General features: G+C 41.7%; 1 protein-coding gene across 2 annotated transcripts in view; it reads right to left on the bottom strand.

Moving 5' to 3' along the window:
- Window positions 1-861: 861 nt before the first annotated feature.
- Window positions 862-19,084, bottom strand: part of PRXL2A (peroxiredoxin like 2A) — a 71,028-nt gene continuing 52,805 nt past the window's right edge. For both annotated transcript variants that reach the window (XM_089682478.1, XM_089682479.1), the window contains 2 exons: window positions 8,400-8,564; window positions 862-4,147 (listed from right to left, as the gene is read on the bottom strand). In XM_089682478.1, coding sequence (XP_089538604.1) covers window positions 4,046-4,147; window positions 8,400-8,564 — 267 coding nt within the window. In that variant the 3' untranslated portion in view covers window positions 862-4,045. The remainder of the gene's footprint in view (window positions 4,148-8,399; window positions 8,565-19,084) is intronic.

The following is a 19,084-nucleotide window of genomic DNA, read 5'->3' on the forward strand; positions in this document are numbered from 1 at the left end:
TTGGGTGGGATTGGAGCCTTCAATCCTGTGTCAGAGTCTTGCTGGAGACTTGGAGACCATGTGAGTGCAGAGATGTGCAGACTGGCCAGCCAGGCTTGATCATAGCCCAAGGCTCTTATTTGGAGGCAGTGCCCTTGTTTGAAGATAGAGATGTGCTCCAGCCATGAGAGGTGAATCACTCAGGAGACAAAACCCCATGTGGGAGAGGTTCCCTACACGCGGGACAGGGAGAGTTGGGACAACTGAGTCTCCAGGACTGAGAGAGCTGAGGCAACTACCAAGTCCAGGGGACTGCAGGGAGTCTGTAAGTATGGCAAGAGAGCCCAGGGTGCCAGGAGATCCCCTATCTAGAAGCAAGGAGTGGGCCCGTGCAGTGAGGTGCTGTAACGAAGGTTGAATGAGCCAGGGAGGTTAGAGAGCTGGGTCTAAGGGAAGAGTGCCAAGAGCAGCAGTGTTGATGAGCCAGGGAGCCAGGGAGGTTAGAGAGCTGGGTCTAAGGGAAGAGTGCCAAGAGCAGCAGTGTTGATGACAGGAGCCAGGTGGCTTAGCATTTTCGGTTGACTGTGCATGGGCAACCATTGTGTTGGACCTTTCTTTTTGTTTGATTAATAAAGTGGGCCAGAAAGCCTGTAACCACAGTTCAGATTGGTGCGACTCATTAAAATGCTTACCACCACGGTGTTAGCTGTTTCCCATATCACAGCAGTCGTAATACTACATGAAATGGCTCGAACATTGGGCCAACTCAACAGTAAACAAGCTTCAAAACAAGCCCTCACTGATCCCTGTATATGTAGACACTGTGGGTGCTCAATTATACATCATACCACACATATGTTTTAACTCACAGATTACATTAAAAAGTGTCAAAATTTCTCTTTATTGTAATGTCATTGGCATTGTTTACAGGAAAACTGTTAGTTCAAACATCGTTCTAACATATACAACTGCTACACAAGCCACATTGTAATTAAATTTTATTACAAATTTCCAAATGTAACATTTTTTCAGCCTGTATTAACTATATTTCTGCAATACTGCAATTAGTCTACTCATATGATTGGTTAACTGCTTTTCCTTGCAGTTTGAAGTCAAAATTACAGGCATCCCCTGCAATACAAATTACATTTTGGGTGGCGTGCCCTCAAAGGTTTTTAATATATGGAGCTGTTGCCATGTTTATTACAACAGACCCTCCCACTTGGCAGTTAGCTGGAGAAAGGACTTAAAAGTCTAGAATAATATCTTCAGAAGAGGAGCCAGTAAGAATCTGCAAAGCAGTTTGCTAAAGTTCTTGAAATGTATGTGCACAGTTCACCTGAAAGTAATTGTTTATCGATCAATAAAAATTTCACTTCAAGCTTAAGAATAATGTTACCAATAATAAAATGCATACAGTTCTCCCATCAAAAAAAAGTTTCTAGAATTAAAAAAAAAAATTACATAAAAGGAAGACTATTTTGGTTGGGGTAAGGTAACAAAGTCAGGTTGGTATAATCACATACCACTGGCTGTGCAGGTTCTCTTTTATCCAGGTTATTGTATAGCTAGTAGTAGTTAGGCAGGCCATACATTACGCAATTTTCATTCCTTCAACCACAGGTTGACATTAATCAGTCCATAAAAATGCTGTGTGTTGTCAAGCCCCCCAAAAAATACATGTCTGGTAGTTTAACAGGCATTTTCTGTACGAGCAGTCTATAAAATATAAGAAAATGTGCATGTCTTGCTGAGATGTACTGCATATGTTTTTATATATTGCCCTGACATACGAGGTGTGACAACTAAATTCCTGGAATGGACAGTTAAAAAAAAGTTTGCTTACCTATACACTACCGACTGTTGTCACGTTCAAAGTAGTCACCTGGTGAAACGACAAGCTTTTCTAGATGACTGTGCCACTGCTGGAAACATTCCTGGAATTCGTTTTCTGGAACGTTGCGCAGTATCTTTGTCACGCTTTGCGCTGGATGTTTGGAATGTGATCGAATTGGTGTCCTTTTAAGGCATTTTTGAATTTTGGAAACAGCCATGATTCACAGGGTGCTAAGTAAGGGCAATAAGGTGGTTGGTCAAGTATCAGAAGGGATTTCTGGTCTGTGAACTTGTAAACACTTAATGCATCATGTGCAGGAGCATTGTCATCAGGGTTGTGGATGAGGGGGTACTAGCGGTCCTCCTGTAAGGGGCCCAGGCCAGCAGGGGAGCCCAGGCAGCTGAGTGAATTGGATGTGGGCAAGGGTGATCAGCACAGCCGGGGAGGGGGGGCAATTACTAGAACCAATCCCCTGTATGGCTCTCTCTGCAGCAGCTGAAAGCTGGCTTCTTCTCCTCTCCCTCCTGTCGGATTAGCTGCTGCAGAGAGAGCCAAACAGGGGATCTGTTCCAGTAATTGCCCCCTCATCACACTGATCACCCTTCCCCATGCGACATACATTTCCCCTGCCGCCCAGGCCCCCCTGTGTGGCCCACTTACCCCTGCAGTGCTGCCGGCTTCCTTCCTCTCCTTCCCAGCGGCAGCTGCAAGCACACAATAGGATCCTTCAGGATGGAGAGTGAGGGAAGCATCTGATAAATAGATCGCATTTACCACTCCTTCCTTTCCTTAATGAACACAATGAGTGATCGGTGCCGATCACTCACTGCGTTCATTCATAACTGAAGCATAGTAGACTGTGTTTATTTGGGGGGGGGGGGGGGGGGCTTTCAAGTTGAGGCCCTGTGGTTTCTAACAGCAGCCCCGGTTGTCGTGGCGGAGAATCTACCTGTCAGGCCAGTTTTGGTCTTTCCCCCCCCAAACAGATTCCCACAAACGTTTCAGAATTTCCAAGTAACGATGTTGGTTGACCGATCTTGTGTCATCATGGACATCTTAAATTGCCTATGCCATTCAAAAACACTTGATTTCTTCAGAGAACGCTCACCATAAGCCTGTTGTAACAAAGCTAAAGTTTCACTTGCACTTTTGCCAATTTTCACATATAAAATTTGATGTTAATCCGTTTCTCCAGATTTCTGTCACTCATTTTCCACCAACAGTGCAACACACACAAACACATGTTATTTCTTCTACAACTCTGTAAACTGGTCTGTGACCCACATCAGTGCAAGTTGGAACATGTCAGAACACACTCGGGTGCGAATGGCTGTGTGATTCACCACAATAGTGCTACACCACAGGCATTCCAGGAATTAAATTGTCACACCTTATACATGTTAATCAAATGCCCACAATAACAATTATATGCTAACTCATGAAAATATCTAGGCTCTGTAACCTGATTTTAATGCGACGCTTTGCCATGTTATGATTTTTCTATGAAGAAGCCCGGTTTAGACTCCAGGGCTGCTAATACAGCACTGCATCTATACCTTTGCATAGGGGCTGAAGTGGCATTTCTTTTTCTACTATATATTAAAAATACCCAGCGCTTCCATCATGCAGCTTGCCTGGTAGTATGGCATTTAAAAATATTTGGAAGTTTGCACTGCTGTGAATCTCAGCAGTAGTAAATAAAAATAGGTAGCGTTTGCACATGCCCTCCAAACCCATCTCCCCCATCAGTTAAAAAAAAACATATTTTACCCCAAGTTATAAATCTTTGTTTTCTTGTAATATAGAGAATGGAAAAATCACAGCTGGAAACAAATGAGATGCAATGGACAAAAGCCTCTTGTGCAGCTTCCATAAATTAACCTCATTCCAAGTATAGCATGCATTCCACATACAGGACTATTCAGTAAGCAAATACAAAGAAATGCAATAATGCAAAAAAGAGTATTTTCCATCAGCAGCCAATCAGAAATCATTTAACTGGACTATAGCAAACAGAAATCTGATTAATATGGTTAATATGGGTTATTGCATTTTTCACATCATTGTTCTCTGCACTGCTTAATGAATTAGCCCATAAAACAAAAAATGAATGCCATCAGAAAAATAAATAACATCTGTAAATTCTTGTTCCACACAGAACGTCATGTAAAGACAGGCCAGGGGGCCAGAGCGTAAAGACTGCTACTCGCTACGGCAGCTTCCACACGTTTAATGGGATCCAGACTGCTTGATCTTCTTAGCAGCTTCAAGTACAGCTGTCAAGTTTGCCTTATCTCCAAATTCCTTCTCACGATGCTCCAGAAGGATTCCCTGGAAATGGAGAAACAAAATGTTATAAGAAACACAATCATGTTATTTCAAGTATTTCTCCTTGGAGCCCTACACTCCTTCAGTTCCATTCAAATAATAATAATAAGCTCAGTTCTCAAATGTGAAGAAAAAATTAGTCACCGAAGATCCTTTTGTTATAGCAGTTTTTAATGCTTTTGGTAAACAAGATGTGCCTTGAGGACAGGGAAAGCAAGGGGTGTTTGTGGGTGATCTTCCTCAAAATAGTCTGAACCCAACCTAAATAGAATTGTTGTAGCAACAGTATCTAATGTATCTCATTTATTTTTGTTGCTACCAATGTTGATGCGCAATTGTTGAGTAGGTAAGGTTTTGATGAGCACAACTTTCCAAAAGGAAAAAAGAAAGACTAAACTATTACACATTTTTTTGTGTAAGCTTAAAAAATAAATAGCAATTCCCAAATGGTAACTTTGTAACCTCTACCCACTCCCACTGCATCTGGTGACTTTAGTCAGCCTACAGCTTCACATGAACTCTTGAGAACTTATAGCTGACAACTCCCGCTACTATATTTATTATTTTATTAATTGTCAGTCGTGGCTTGACAGTAGCCAAACCTATACCGTAAAAGGTTAACATTTTTCTGCCCTTACTGTACACTAACAAGAGACCCCCCCATTGATAATAGCCTATTATGCAGCACTTTACATATATATTGTACATTCACATCAGTCCCTAACCCTCAAGGGGTGTACAATCTAAGGTCCCTAACTCGCATTCATACATACACATACTACGACCAATTTAGACAAGATCCAATTAACCTACCAGCATGTATGTGGAATGTGGGAAGAAACCAGAGTACCCAGAGGACACCCACGCAGGCACAGGGAGAACATGCAAACTCCAGGCAGGTGGTGTCGTGGTTGGGATTCAAACCAACGACCCTAGTACTGCCAGGCGGAAGTGCTAACCATTAAGCCACTGTGCTGCGCATATGTTTTTTTGTCCAGACTCCACAAAACACAAGGCTAATCACAACACCACACAGGAATGTAAACTGTTTTCACCGAGTGCTCACCGCAAGTTGTTTTTTTTTAAAGAACAAAGTCATTTTAAGTTGATTTTCACATTTTTCGCTTGATTTGACATAGTGTTGTAATTAGTGTTGAGCTGAATGTTCAACTTGAACATTGACCATTCATGTGTTTGCTGAACACACGAATGATACGGGCGTTCAGCAGGCTTTTCGCCAGCCGCGCCCCACAATGCACGGCGCCCTGACAGTGCATTGTGATTGGTCAAAGCAATGCACTTGACCATAGGTCAGGTGCAATGCTTTGAGAAATCACAGCACAGGATGACGTTACAAGGAGGTGGGGTATTTAAGAACTGTAGTCGCAGTACAGCTGTCAGACAGCCGGAGCCAGTGTCGGGAGCGGAGCAGGGTTTTTTTTTTTGGGTAGCAGCGGGAATCGTGATTGACGTTAAATCTACTTCGAGAGACATTTATTTTTATTTTTAACTTTTAATAAAGGACTTGTCAAAGACTGTCTTTTTTACACTACACTTTTTTTTTTTCTTTTCCGTGAATGGGTAGCGTTACTGCATACTCATTCACATGGGAGGGGAGTTCAGGATATGGGGGGCTGTTAAAGGGGGCTTCCAGGTTCCAATAAGACCCCCCCCGCCCGCAGACCCCATAACCGCAGCCCACAGTTGTGGGGAAGAGGCCCTTGTCCCTATCAACATGGAGACACTGTGCTTTGGGGGGGGTGGTCCCCCCGCCCCAAACCACCCCTCCATGTTCAGGGCATGTGGCCTGGTATGGTTCAGGAGGGGGGGGGTGCTCGCTCATCCCCCCCCTTTCCTGACCTTCCGGGCTGCATGCTCGGATGAGGGTCTGGTATAGATTTTGGGGGGACCCCCATGCCATTTTCTTTTACATTTTGGCATGAGGGTTCCCCTCAAAATCCATACCAGACCCGAAGGGCTTGGTATGGATAGAGGGGGGGAACCCCACGCGGTTTTCAATTTTTTTTTTAATTGTCAGGCAATGCCGACAATGCTTTTTATATTCAGCTGTCAGTGGGGAACCCCACTGACAGCTGAAACAATAATGAATTTTTTACTACTAAAATACCACATGAATTAATAATATAACTCATGCGGTATTTTAGTAACGGAGTGGTGTCTCACCGCATACTGAGATGCAGTAAGATACCGCTCAGTAAATTGTGATTGAAGTTCGCGGTTGAACATTCTGTAGGTATGAATGTTCGACCGCGAACCGAACAGGGGGGTGTTCAGCCCATCATTAGTTGTAATTAGACTTCATAATTTTTTTTGGTTCTTGCTGGATTTTTTACCTCTAGATAAAACATTACAATCAGTATTCATCTAAAGCAGGGGTCTCCAAACTCCCTCCAAGTGTTGAGGAACTGCAAGTCCCATGAGGCCTTGCAAGACTCTGACAGCCACAGGCAAGACTCCCAGAGGCAGAAGCATGATGGGACTTGTAGTACTTCAAAAGCTGGAGGGCCATACGTTTGGAGACCCCTGATCTATATCCACAATGAGAAAAATCGGATGGAAAATACCGCTTTCGAAACAATCGCCTGATAATCTGATCATTCATACACAGCTTTCGGGAGCCAATCACGACAGTTCATGCAAACTTATCAGAAGGGACAAGCATCAAAATTTTAAACAAACATACAATGCCATAACAAACTATTTTCATTTAATCAGTACAGTATTCGTCTGTAAAAATCAGGCAACCAAGTCCACACATGCCCAGAAACAAAGGAATACATTACAATACAATAAAATAAATCACTTCCGAAGTTGTATTCTGTGTTACAAGAAACTTTTCGTAACTTTAGTAACTTCTTCACTTTAGAGATTAGCATGCAAAAATAAATGGACAATCATTCGTCCGATATTCTCCGTGTTTGTATGAGGCCTAAGACAGTGGTCTGCAAGCTTTCTAAACAACGGTCCAGTTTTCTGTCCTTCAGACTTTATATGGGCTGGACTTTGGTCACAGAGAGTAGAAAATGTTCTGGCGTCAAAGGGAGTAAACAATGCCCCAGCATTGGTATTAGTGCGAGAAATATTGCCCTATCATTGATATTAGTGGCAAGAATAGTGCCTCATCATTGGTATTAGTGGGAAGAATAGTGCCTCATCATTGGTATTAGTGAGAGAAATATTGCCCTATCATTGGTATTAGTGGGAAGAATAGTGCCACATCATTGGTATTAGTTGGAAGAATAGTGCCTCATCATTGGTATTAGTGGGAGGAATAGTGCCTCATCATTGGTATTAGTTGGAAGAATAGTGCCTCATGATTGGTATTAGTAGGAGGAATAGTGTCTCATCATTGGTATAAGGGGGAGGAATGGTGCCTCATCATTGGTATTAGTTGGAAGAATAGTGCCTCATCATTGGTATTAGGAGGAGGAATAGTGCCTCATCATTGGTATTAGTGGGAGGAATAGTGTCTCATCATTGGTATTAGTGGGAAGAATAGTGTCTCATCATTGGTATTAGTGGGAAGAATAGTGCCTCATCATTGGTATTAGTGGGAAGAATAGTGTCTCATCATTGGTATTAGTGGGAAGAATAGTGCCTCATCATTGGTATTAGTGGGAGCAATAGTGCTTCATCATTGGTATTAGTGGGAGCAATATTACCCCATTGTTGGTATCAGGGAAAGGAATAGTGCCCCATCATTGATGTCAGTGAGAAGAACAGTGCTCTGCCATTGGTGTCAGTGGGAGAAAGAGTGCCCTGTTATTGGGGTTCAGTGGTATGAATTATGACCCATTGTTGGTGTCAATGGGAGGAATAGTGCCTTGTATCAGTTGGAAGAATAGTGCCCCAAGGCTGGATAAAGCAAAGCATAGGGCCACATCCAGCTTCCGAGCCACAGTTTGGAGACCACTGGTCTAAGACACTTTAAAATTCCACTATGTCTCCACATGACAAATGTTGGTGTAGGTGGCAAATTCATGCATCTGTTGTAAACAGGTATATGAATCTAGAGCATGTACAATGTACCAAGGCGCACTGAGGCCACAGTGTCTATATGGACACTTCATCCTCAGTACAGCTGTGCTCCTTTTCTCGGCTAGTACTGTCCAGGGAGTGCTTACATGTTGTGACTATTGCACAGCAAAACATGAGAATAACCTATTCTGCTAATTGTACTATAATTAAATAAGCAACAGTTCATCAGTATGATTTATTTACACTAGTTAGTCACCTGATTTCCAGAGCCAATCACAAACACACCCCCAAGGATTAGACCTTCCCCTTCAAGGTTCCCTTCAAATCCAGCTTTCCAGGCTCTGCGGAAATTCTGCCAAACTCCCAATCGGATCAGTCCTAGGAACATCATCTTCCTCTTCTGAGGTCCATAGAATCGCTTCTGCATGACAACAGAAAAAATATATAAAGTTATCAATTAGAAAAAAATGCAGAACACAAAATCAAATTAGGTATTTAGTAACCATCTGGTGGGGTCAGTCTTGCCAACAAATTTGAGAACCTTCAAAAACATACCAACATACAACAGTTAATGTCTTCCAATAAATACAGACACTGATCAGCAACCTGTCTCTGGATAAAGCCAACTTTTCACCCAGATGGTTACAAAGAGGATGTTTTCCCATTGGGAAGAATAGGCATGGTCGTGAAGCAAAATTAAACTGTATTTGACCGCCACAAACTGAAAACAGTGTTAAAAGCATTTTTAATATTCAAAACAAACTCACTCATCCATCCATGTCTCCATGCTGTATTTTGTTGAGAAATCACTTTGAAAAACACCCCCTAGCATTTCTAGCTGCAGCCATCTTGACTAAGGGCAAATGATTCATGTGGCAATTAATTCAGGAGGGTGTGCTTAGCTGAGAAGGCCCCTCCTCCAGATAAAAGAAAAAAAACAAAAAAAACAGGAAGACTATTGGAATGTATGACATCATTATGGCCTAGGCCAAAAGCCAGGAAGCAACTGAAGAAATGAAGAAAAAAAAAAAACAGGAAGGTATATTAAATTTACTTGTTTTAAACTATCTATTTTATCTAATGCTAGTGGCATAAGGATTAAAAATAGTTAAATGCTGATTGAGAGTTTAGTTCCGCTTTAGAAGGCAAATTCTGTTGTGGCCTATTAATTATTATCTACCCATCTGGGCCAACGATCTAATATTTGCAGTTCCCTTTTCAATAGAAAAAAGGAAACATTCTCTTAACAACTACAAAGATTTTCCAAGGTTGGAAAATTTGTCCAGGTGATAATGAGCACAATGGCTATTCACAAAGGGTAACTGTGGCTTGGCCTAATTGTCAAAAATGATACTTGAAAAGGTCAAAATATATGCAAAAAAAGCGTAAGGCTGATTTTAGGTTTACCAAGGTTATCTATGATCATTTTTGTTTTGGTACACAATAGATTGCCTGTTTATTGTGTGAATGTCATCAAAATGTTCAGATATGAATTTCATCTTTTAGGTATTGTAACTTATTACAAACCAGCCACACAAGACATATTTTACAAAGCAAAGTTTGTTACAATGTACTTAACACCAGGAAGAACTTTTTTGCCACAACTTTCATTAACATTCTAATCACTCCATTCTCTGGCTACAATTTCCTAGAAACAAATCTTGTTATTGTGAGGAAAATATCGTGCATGATGATTCCAACCACCAACTGTTTCCATTTTTAAGGTTTCTTGCTCAGCTGTGACAGCGGTTTACATTACGGACATACAGAATCACTCATATGTCATTTATCATATACAATATAAGCCAGTGCTTCTCAACCTTTTATCAGTCAAGGCACCTTTTAAAATTATGAACAGCCTCAAGGCACCCCTTAAAATGGACAGTCTTGAGACACTCTTTAAAATTATAGACAGTCTCGAGGCACCCCATTCTAAAATATAAAAAACTTTTCTAATAACGCAGCAACAGCGACACATGTAGGACACTAAATGTTAGAGGTGGTTTTATTCTTCTAAAGCAAAAACACTTTTGCACACTGGTACTGAGTAGTAGTCCAGTGTTTCTCTTCTCAGTTTTTCTCCATCACTCAACTAATGTGACCCCAGCACTGATGTAGATGGGCAGGGGAGGCTCAAACAAGGATGATGTGCAGGCAACCAACATGCTCCTTATCAACTGATGATGTCATTGGTTGTTCGGATGCCAGAGGCTAGGTTGTAATGGTGCACAATGAAAACCTCTGGCTTTGTGTAACTAAAAGGTAGGCTTGTTCCACCCACTGTCTTGTATATAAATTTCGGGCAATTTATAGACATTTTTCCAAGGCACCCATAAAGAAACTTCAAGGCACCCTGGTTGAAAAAGGCTGATATAATCAACTAGAGAAGCTGTTAGGAAGGGCATGCCAGCAAGCAAGATGGCTCCTCTGGGTTGATTTCTGTGCGCAGTCGCAAGTCAGCATACAGTCTTACACATCCACTTAAAAAAGGCGAACATGCTCATGCACGTACGCATGCTCATCTGTTTCCACAATCGCTTGCTTATACATGCACGTTTGTCACTAATGTTGGCACCAGGTGGGCTATTTAATCTGAGCCAGTGCTCGGGTTCAGTGCTGTCCTGTCTACAGCATTTCCCTGTGACCCATTACCTGCATCTGATATAGGGTACCTATCTGGACTGTCCTGACCATCCCTTGAATTTTTCCTGCAATAACTTTGGCTTGCTTGACTTCTGCTTCTGCCTGCTCCTGTGGCAACTTTACTGCTGATCCAATATGGAGTCTGGCCTGCATCCTGATCACGCTCTTGTTTATGTACTTGTACCTGATCTGATTACCAGTCTCTGACCTGGCATGTCTGACTCCACTCTTCTACCTGCTGCCTAGCAATCCATTCCAAGCACTTACCTGCTACCAGCCAGTATCTGCTCATCACCTGCCTACTATCCACCAGTACCTGCTCATCACCTGCCTACTATCCATTAGTACCTGCTCATCACCTGCCTACTATCCACCAGTGCCTGCTCACCACCTGAATGCTACCAGTCAGTGCCTGTTCTTCACCTGTCTGTTGCCAGCCAGTACCTGTTGGTTCCAGCCTGCAACGTACCTCTGCAACGTACCTGCCATCACCCAGCCAGTCCATACTGTTGTGGTCCACTGCTGGCCTAATTCTGCTCCAGCTTGAACACCCTGCTCAGCTCTGCTGCTAGCAAGATCAACAGGCACTTGTGCCACTCTACGCTCTTGTGTCACCTGTCTATTCTATCAAAGGCCCTGAGCCAAAAGGTGTAAGAGAGGCCTTCCTTATCACGTCTGGCTCCTCCACCAGGTACCTGATATGGGCACTGGAATTCAGAACACAGGGACTTTGACACATGAATTTTAATTCAGAAAGTGGTGATTGTGGACAACTTATTAGTCCTCTGTACAGTATATTTTCAGATTTGAAAACATTTTCATTATAGCACAGACATGAGAAAAGTCACAGAGATGATGGAATATGCTCCAAAAATTAAACAAAGGGGCCCTATGAATGCAGTTGGGACATTAATGAACCATCAATGTTAGAAGGGTTATCGTAGATGTGGTTCATGCATGGCCTGCAGGAAGACATCTAAAACAAAGAAAGTGAAGCAATCCACCTACCCAAATGTGCAACAATCATATCAGATCAAATAATGTATTACCTGTGCTATAAAAGTGGTTATACATGAGAATAAGTGCCCAAGTCAGAAATTATACGTAGGTAGAACTAAACGTGAATAAAAGTCCCATTTGAGGGAACACGTCTGTAAAATTTTAGAGCAATATACACCCTCTCCCAGACATTATAATGAATTTCATCCTAAAAGCCTAAAGTGTACTTCCTTTTGGTGGATTGAAATTAGTTAAATTGGACTGGCGAAGAGGAAGTTTTATTTTTTAAAAATGTCTAGGTGTGAATCAAAGTGAATTTTTTAAATGAACACAATTGTTCCAGCTGGACTGAATTTGGACAATAAAACTATTTGTATTTGATTGATTTTACAGTAGTATTTAATTTTTTTTATATATGAATATCATTATTTTAAAATGTTGTATTTATTTGTGTAAATGAATAAAGTAAAATTGTTTCTCCAACAGTTTATTGGGAGACAGTCAAACTTTTACTGATGAGCATAGCTCCCATCCCTAGGTTCAATGGCTATATCCTTGCATGTAAAAGCATAAGCCTAGTCAAGATTAGTATCCTGAGATAGGACATATCTCCCCAGATCTACTAGTTTAAGACTTTCAAGCTTTCATAGCACATACCCATACCTTACATCATTCCACCTCTCAGTGCTTCAAGCGCTTCCTTTGAACTGCTACAGCAGGTCCTTCTTATGACTATGGCTCAGAAGGTGGACTTTCTTATTTTCAGTCAGGCGAACCTCAGAGATAGCAGCCTTATAATTCCAGTTTATATTAATCACCTTTTGTCTTTCATAAAGGCAAGGTTAAAACCTAGTGTCCAACCTCCTAGAAGCAGCAGCTATACCTATCAGCAAAAGACTGACTGACTGTCTCCCAATGAATATCTGGATTTTTTTTTTTTTTTCTTGCATGGAATAGTAAAGGATAAGAACTTCTTCCACCTCTCAGTGCTTCAAGGGCTTTTCTTTGTATTGCTACAGTAGGTCCTTCCTATGACTATGGATCAGAAGGTGGACATCCTTAATTTTTGAATTTTTTTTTTTTTTAAAAGACAGTAGGACCTGGAATTGGCAGCCTTACGTTTCAAGTTGCCCTTCATCACCTTTTTTGTCCTTCATAAAGACAAGGTTAAAACCTAATGTCCAACCTCTTAGAGGCAACAGAAGCCTTCTCCCTATGCATATCTGGATGTTTTTTTTTTTTTTTTTTTGCATAGAATGGGAAAGGATAAGAACTTCTTTCAGACTTTTATTGCATCCTGGGTCCTGTTTCCCATTCAGTTTCTGTCCTAAAGCCAGGGTGTGTTTTAGAGGTAGGAAATAAAGTCTAGTACACGCGATCAGAAAATCGTATGAAAAATACCACTTTTGAATTAATCGTACGATATTCTGATTGTTAGTACACAGCTTTCGTCCAAAATTATTTGAAGGAACAAGCATGAAAATGTTTCTTGTATGATACCAGATCATACGATTTTCATTTAATCAGTACAGTTTTTCATCCAAAAATACAATACAAATACATCACTTTCAATTTTTATTCTGTTGTACAAGAATTTTTGTAACTTTAGTAACCTCTTCACTTTTGATAGGAGACTAGCATGCAAAAAGACAAAATAAAAAACCAGACGATCATTTGACCAATATTCTAATCGTGTGTACGGGGCCTAAGAGAGAGGCAGAAAGTCCTGATAAGTCAGCATTTAGTGCACATTTGGCTTCTTTGCTTTATCACTGCTTTTATTATTAGAGCTGTGTCAGCTTTCCTCTCTGCCAAGCAAGCAAGAAGGAAGCCAAAATACAGTGTAAAAGCCATGGAGTGCCCCAAAGATTTTATCATCACCGTTCAGCATTGCTGCATCAAAATGCTGAACAATGAATTATACTATTTCAGTCTACTGGGCCTCATCAGAGTATGGTTTGTAGATTAGAAGCCAAATGCAATAGTCAAATTCTCCTGCGCACGAGTGAGAAGGACTAAAAGGCCACTCTGATTGTGTTACATGGAACGTATAGATGACCAAAATAGACCAACAGATATGATAGGTGTTGCTGCTCTCACAGACAACTAGTTCCAAAAGGAAACTGCAAACAAATAGAGAGCAGACCAGCCTAGTGCATTAGCCAAACATCAATTTATTAAAAACTTTATAAAATTATACTCACAAACATTTCAGTAAATGGTCACAGAACAAATGTCACCACATGATGGACCCAATGGACCCTGTACCGCCTGAAAGGAGCTGTATAGGACCAGGGCAAGGCTAACACGTTTCGAGGGAATCCCTGGGCTTGACTCGGTTTGTTGGAGATTAAAAGCTACAGGACTGATTTAACATGCATCTAAACCCAAGAAAAAGTATTCAAAACATTTCAGCTTACTGGTCTTCAGATGTGGTGACTGCAATTGTTTTATTCTAATTTTTTTCCTCTTTATTTTCACCTGGTGATCCTGACAGTAACAGATTTCTTGTCTTTGGGTGACAAAGCTCACTCACTATACTGCATCTATACAAAAGCAGCATTGTCACCCTAGAACAAGGCCACAAAACATTGCCTCCTCTTCTCCATAACAGAGGGCAGTGGGATCTGTAATCCTCTGAGATAGCTAAGGACAATATAACTGATAAGAATGCAGCAAAAGCATAGAGCACAGTAAACAGCTGACATGATCATGTCATGACCTCCGGCGTTGTGACGTTACCAATCGGATGCAAGGATGCTGGACATTGCAGTCTACAGCTGCGTTCCAGCGGGAGCCACAGAGTAGAAGAGGTAACGGATGGCTTCCTCCATCTATACACTGACTTCTGCAGTGTCCTACCCTTGTGGAATGGCAGTTTGGTCACCTACCTTTACTGATAAGTCCATTTATTTCATATGCACGTGAGTTGCCTAACCATTTTGTTATTAATGTTTTCAAAAGTCTACACTTAGAAGCGCTGTTTTCTGTCCTTGTTTTTTGCCTAAAAAGAGTTGGCTTCTGCTCTCTACCACAGCCTGCCCACAGTGTTTGGACTTGTTACATTTACCCCATACTGGACATTCCTCTTATTGTATGGACTTCAAAACTTAATGACTTACACCTATGTTCCATGCACCTTTATCTACCATGCATTGCAATATATTAAATGTTTGTTTTTGGGTGTAATACCACTTTAATAAAAGCAGGTTGGCAAACCCTAAAACCACAGTTTGGCCTGGTTGTGGTCTTACTAAAAATGCTCAACATCACTGAGATAATAAATATAGTATATATATATATATATATATATATATATATATATATATATATATATATATATTTTTTTTTTTTTTTTTTTTATTGTGACAGGAGGTCAGGAAGAACTAGAGGATGTGTTCAGGATGGGAGATATATTTGTCCCAGGTTCCTGCTCTACACAGACTGTTCCTCCTGTTGTGCTGTGTAATGAGCCTGTGTGGCTCACTGATGTTGTAATCAGCTCAGGTGTAGTGAGTTAAGGGCTCTGGGCTCTATAAAACTCCCAGGCTGCATAGGGAGGATGCTCCAACCTGGAACCAGTTGGCTGTGCAGGGCAGACTGGGGAGCAACCAAACCATCCTGTGGTGAGAGATAATCTGTGTGATCTTGGACTGTGTGAACACCCTGTGTCTGTGCAGTAGTAGGCTGTATCAGACAGCTAGATAGGAGCCCTGTGTTTGTAGTTAGTAGCCCAGTGTGGCAAGGCTTTATTTTCTGTTTTGCTGTTTTTGGATTTATGCACCGTGTGTTCACCAGACTTTGTAAATAAAGCACAACCTTATTCACCAAGAACCTGCTGAGCCTCTTTCACTGTGTTCTGACACATCCAGGGGGTCAAGCACAAACACACACAAAATTAAAGGAACACTTTGAAAACACATCAGATCTCAACGGGGAAAAAAATATAATGCTGGATATCTATACTGATTTGCACTGGGTAATGTGTTAGGAACGTAAGGATGCCCCATTGTTTGATTTTTGGGTTGTCTTTGAATTCAGTCCTCTGTAGGTTGATACTTTTCCATCAAAGTGAAAAAATGACGCAGAGGGCTAGTCCATTTTGCTGAAATTTCATTGCAGCAACTCGGAATGGTACCCAGTAGTTTATTTGGCCCCCATGTGCTTGTATGCATGCGCCTAATGAGATGGATGGTGTCCTGGGGTATTTCCTCCCAGATCTGGACCAGGGCAACACTGAGCTCCTGGATAGTCGGAGGTGCAACCTTGCCTCGTTGGATGGACCAGAGGTGTTCTATTGGTTTTAGGTCAGGCGAGCATAGGGGCCATTCAATGATATCAATTCCTTCATCCTCAAGGAACTGCCTGCATACTCTAGCCACATAAGGCCAGGCTTTGTCGTGCACCAGGAGGAACCCAGGACCCACTGCACCAGCGTAGCCGCCTAATGACAGTCAGGGTGCCATTGACTAGCCTGTAGAAGTCTGTGCATCCCTCCATGGATATGCCTTCCCAGACCCACCACCAAAAAAGTCATGCTGAATGATGTTACAGACAGCTTCACATTCTCCAGACCCTTTCATGTCTGTCACATGTGCTCAGGGTGAACCTGCTCTTCTCTGTGAAAAGCACAGGGCTCCTGTGGCAGACCTGCCAATTCTGGTGTTCAATGGCAAATGCCAATCGAGTTCTATTGTGCCGGGCAGTAAGCACAGGGCCCACTAGAAGACGTCGGGCCCTCAGGCCACCCTCATGAAGTCTGTTTCTGATTGTTTGGTCAGACATTCACACAAGTGGCCTGCTGGAGGTCATTTTGTAGGGCTCTGGCAGTGCTCATCCTGTTCCCCTTACACAAAGGAGCAGATACCAGTACTGTCCAGCTCTCCTAGAGTAACTGCCTGTCTCCTGGAATCTCCTCCATGCTCTTAAGATTGTGCTGGGAGATACAGCAAACCTGGCAATGGCACGTATTGATGTGCCATTCTGGAGGAGTTGGACTACCTGTGTAACCTCTGTAGGATTCACGTATCGCCTCATGCTACCAGTAGTAACACTGACCCTAGCTAAATGCAGAACTAGTGAAAAACAGTCAAAAAAGATGAGTAGGGAAAAAAAAGTCAGTGGCCTCAAACTGTAAAACCATTCCTGTTTTGGTGGTTGTCTCATTGTTGCCCATCTAGTGTACCTGTTAATTTCATTAACACCAAAGCAGCTGAAACTGATTAACAACCCCCTATGCTAACTAACCAGATTAATGTCCCAGGAGTTTAGGTGACCTAATCCTTTCATTTTTTTTAGCAATATATTATATACACACACTCTACAACTTATTAGTGGGAACACAGCCCCACAATGTAAAAGTGTTGTTTGGAAATTAAGAGAAAAAAAAATATTAAAAGCAGTCAGTCTCAGAGCTTTTTTGGCTTCATTTGTAATCAGGTCTGTCAGATAGGAACAGTATCTGTAGCTTTCCATTTGACTTGAACTGCCTAATTGTAAAAATGTGGTTTAGTGTGGTCAGCCTGGAACAGGAAGTGCTGTTATTGTCAAGATCTCCAGGTACAAAAAAAACAAAAAACTTTACAACAGATTCACAAAAATCAACTTGCCTAGGAAAACTGACGCATACTGCCACACATACGGAAAACACTTTGGTGTACAAACATTTCCATCTCACATGATTGATGTTATCAGTGTTATATCTGCATAGCTGTTTTCTTATTGATTGTGAAACCTTTTGAGGTTAGCCAAGTAACATTTCGATCTTAAACCCTCATTTGTTAGCACTTTCACCAGCTGATTTAATCATTTACTGGGTATGCAGCTTCTTTATCTTTTAATCCCTGCTTGCATTCCTGTTTAGGTTGCTGCTGTACCACTGCCCCAGGTTTGCTGTTTTTGTGTGGCTCCTTTTCCTTGCAGCAAACTATGGAGCCACACTTCCAAGCAGGGACTAGAGTTGTGTCTCCCTACACCATGTGCAACAGGGATATGTATAAACTAGCCTTCAGAGTAAGGGCTATGTTTTAGGGGTTATGCTAAGGTTGTGTTTAGAAGTATGGTAACCAATATTTATCAAGTTTTAGAACTTTTTTTCCGGTTGGTTTTTTCAGCCTTGTTCCTAATTGGCTGCATCCACAATTACAAACAATACTGCACCAATGGTAACTCGAGAGCTCCGGGAGGTTTTACCCCCTTCATGCAGGAAGAAGAAACAAAGATTGCTCCCTCAGTACAGAGCAGTGTGTTGACTGCCAACACAGGGCTCTTGACAGTTATTGGACACAGCCGATCAGTAGGTCTCGGCCATGAATAATTGGCCAGGACCTGCTTACAAAACAGGGGGCGCGAATGCTCTGTACCCAGAAAAGGCCAGTGATGTACAGGTAAGTCGCTTTGCCGGTTTGGGCCGCTCATCCACAGTACATTGTGGGTGGGCAGTCCTCAAGGGGTTAAAAGGCTAGGCCACAAAGCAATACCATTTTTACACCTCTAAAGAAACATGACAATAAAAGTAAAAGGATTGTTATATATGTACATACTTATTGAAAAGTATTACCAGCTTAACAGTTCTTTATATTGCTGTAATGTGTGGAGTGAGCAGGTACTAAACTCCCCATAATTCAAGGCTGCTGCATCTGTCATTGATCCACATGACAACCATGAATTAAAGTGATATATGTACATTATGTAATATAGAAACTATTTGGCTGGCAGGGAATAGTTTTTTTTTTGTCGTTGCAGCATATTTGGGCTGCAAGGCTAGACAACCTCCAAACAGGCTGTGTGAGTATTGATTTAGATGGCTGTCACCACTAGAATGGTCAGTCAGATGTTGTCCAACAACTACATGAGAGAGCCTCAGTAAACTTCTTCAATGGAGGACCAGTTGAGATAGATTTTACTTGAGTACAGATCAGTACTATGAGTCACAGGACATGCAAGGTCATATTATATGATGCATGGGCATTCAAGTGGGTGCCTTTTTTGTGAACATACATTGGCCAGTGACACGAGGGAGGGTACACATATGAGTGCGAAACAAATCTTTTTGTTATAGACAGGTATACGGATATAAACACTTACAGTACATAGCTGGCATATCTATGCACCACCCTATGTAACACTCTTATTTTACAGGAGTCTATAGGCATCTGGCACATGGATCTGGTCGGATGGTGATTCTAAGTATAGAGAGTAGTAAGTTACCTGCAGTGGGACAAGTGCTACGTATACAAGAATTTTCAGGCTCTGAAAGACTCCTCGGGACAATCATACTTTGGGAAAAGGATTCCTTAA

This window comes from Staurois parvus, unplaced genomic scaffold (assembly GCF_062004578.1).
Source record: "Staurois parvus isolate SC_StPar_1 unplaced genomic scaffold, SC_StPar_1.0 ptg000291l, whole genome shotgun sequence".
Lineage (NCBI taxonomy): Eukaryota > Metazoa > Chordata > Amphibia > Anura > Ranidae > Staurois > Staurois parvus.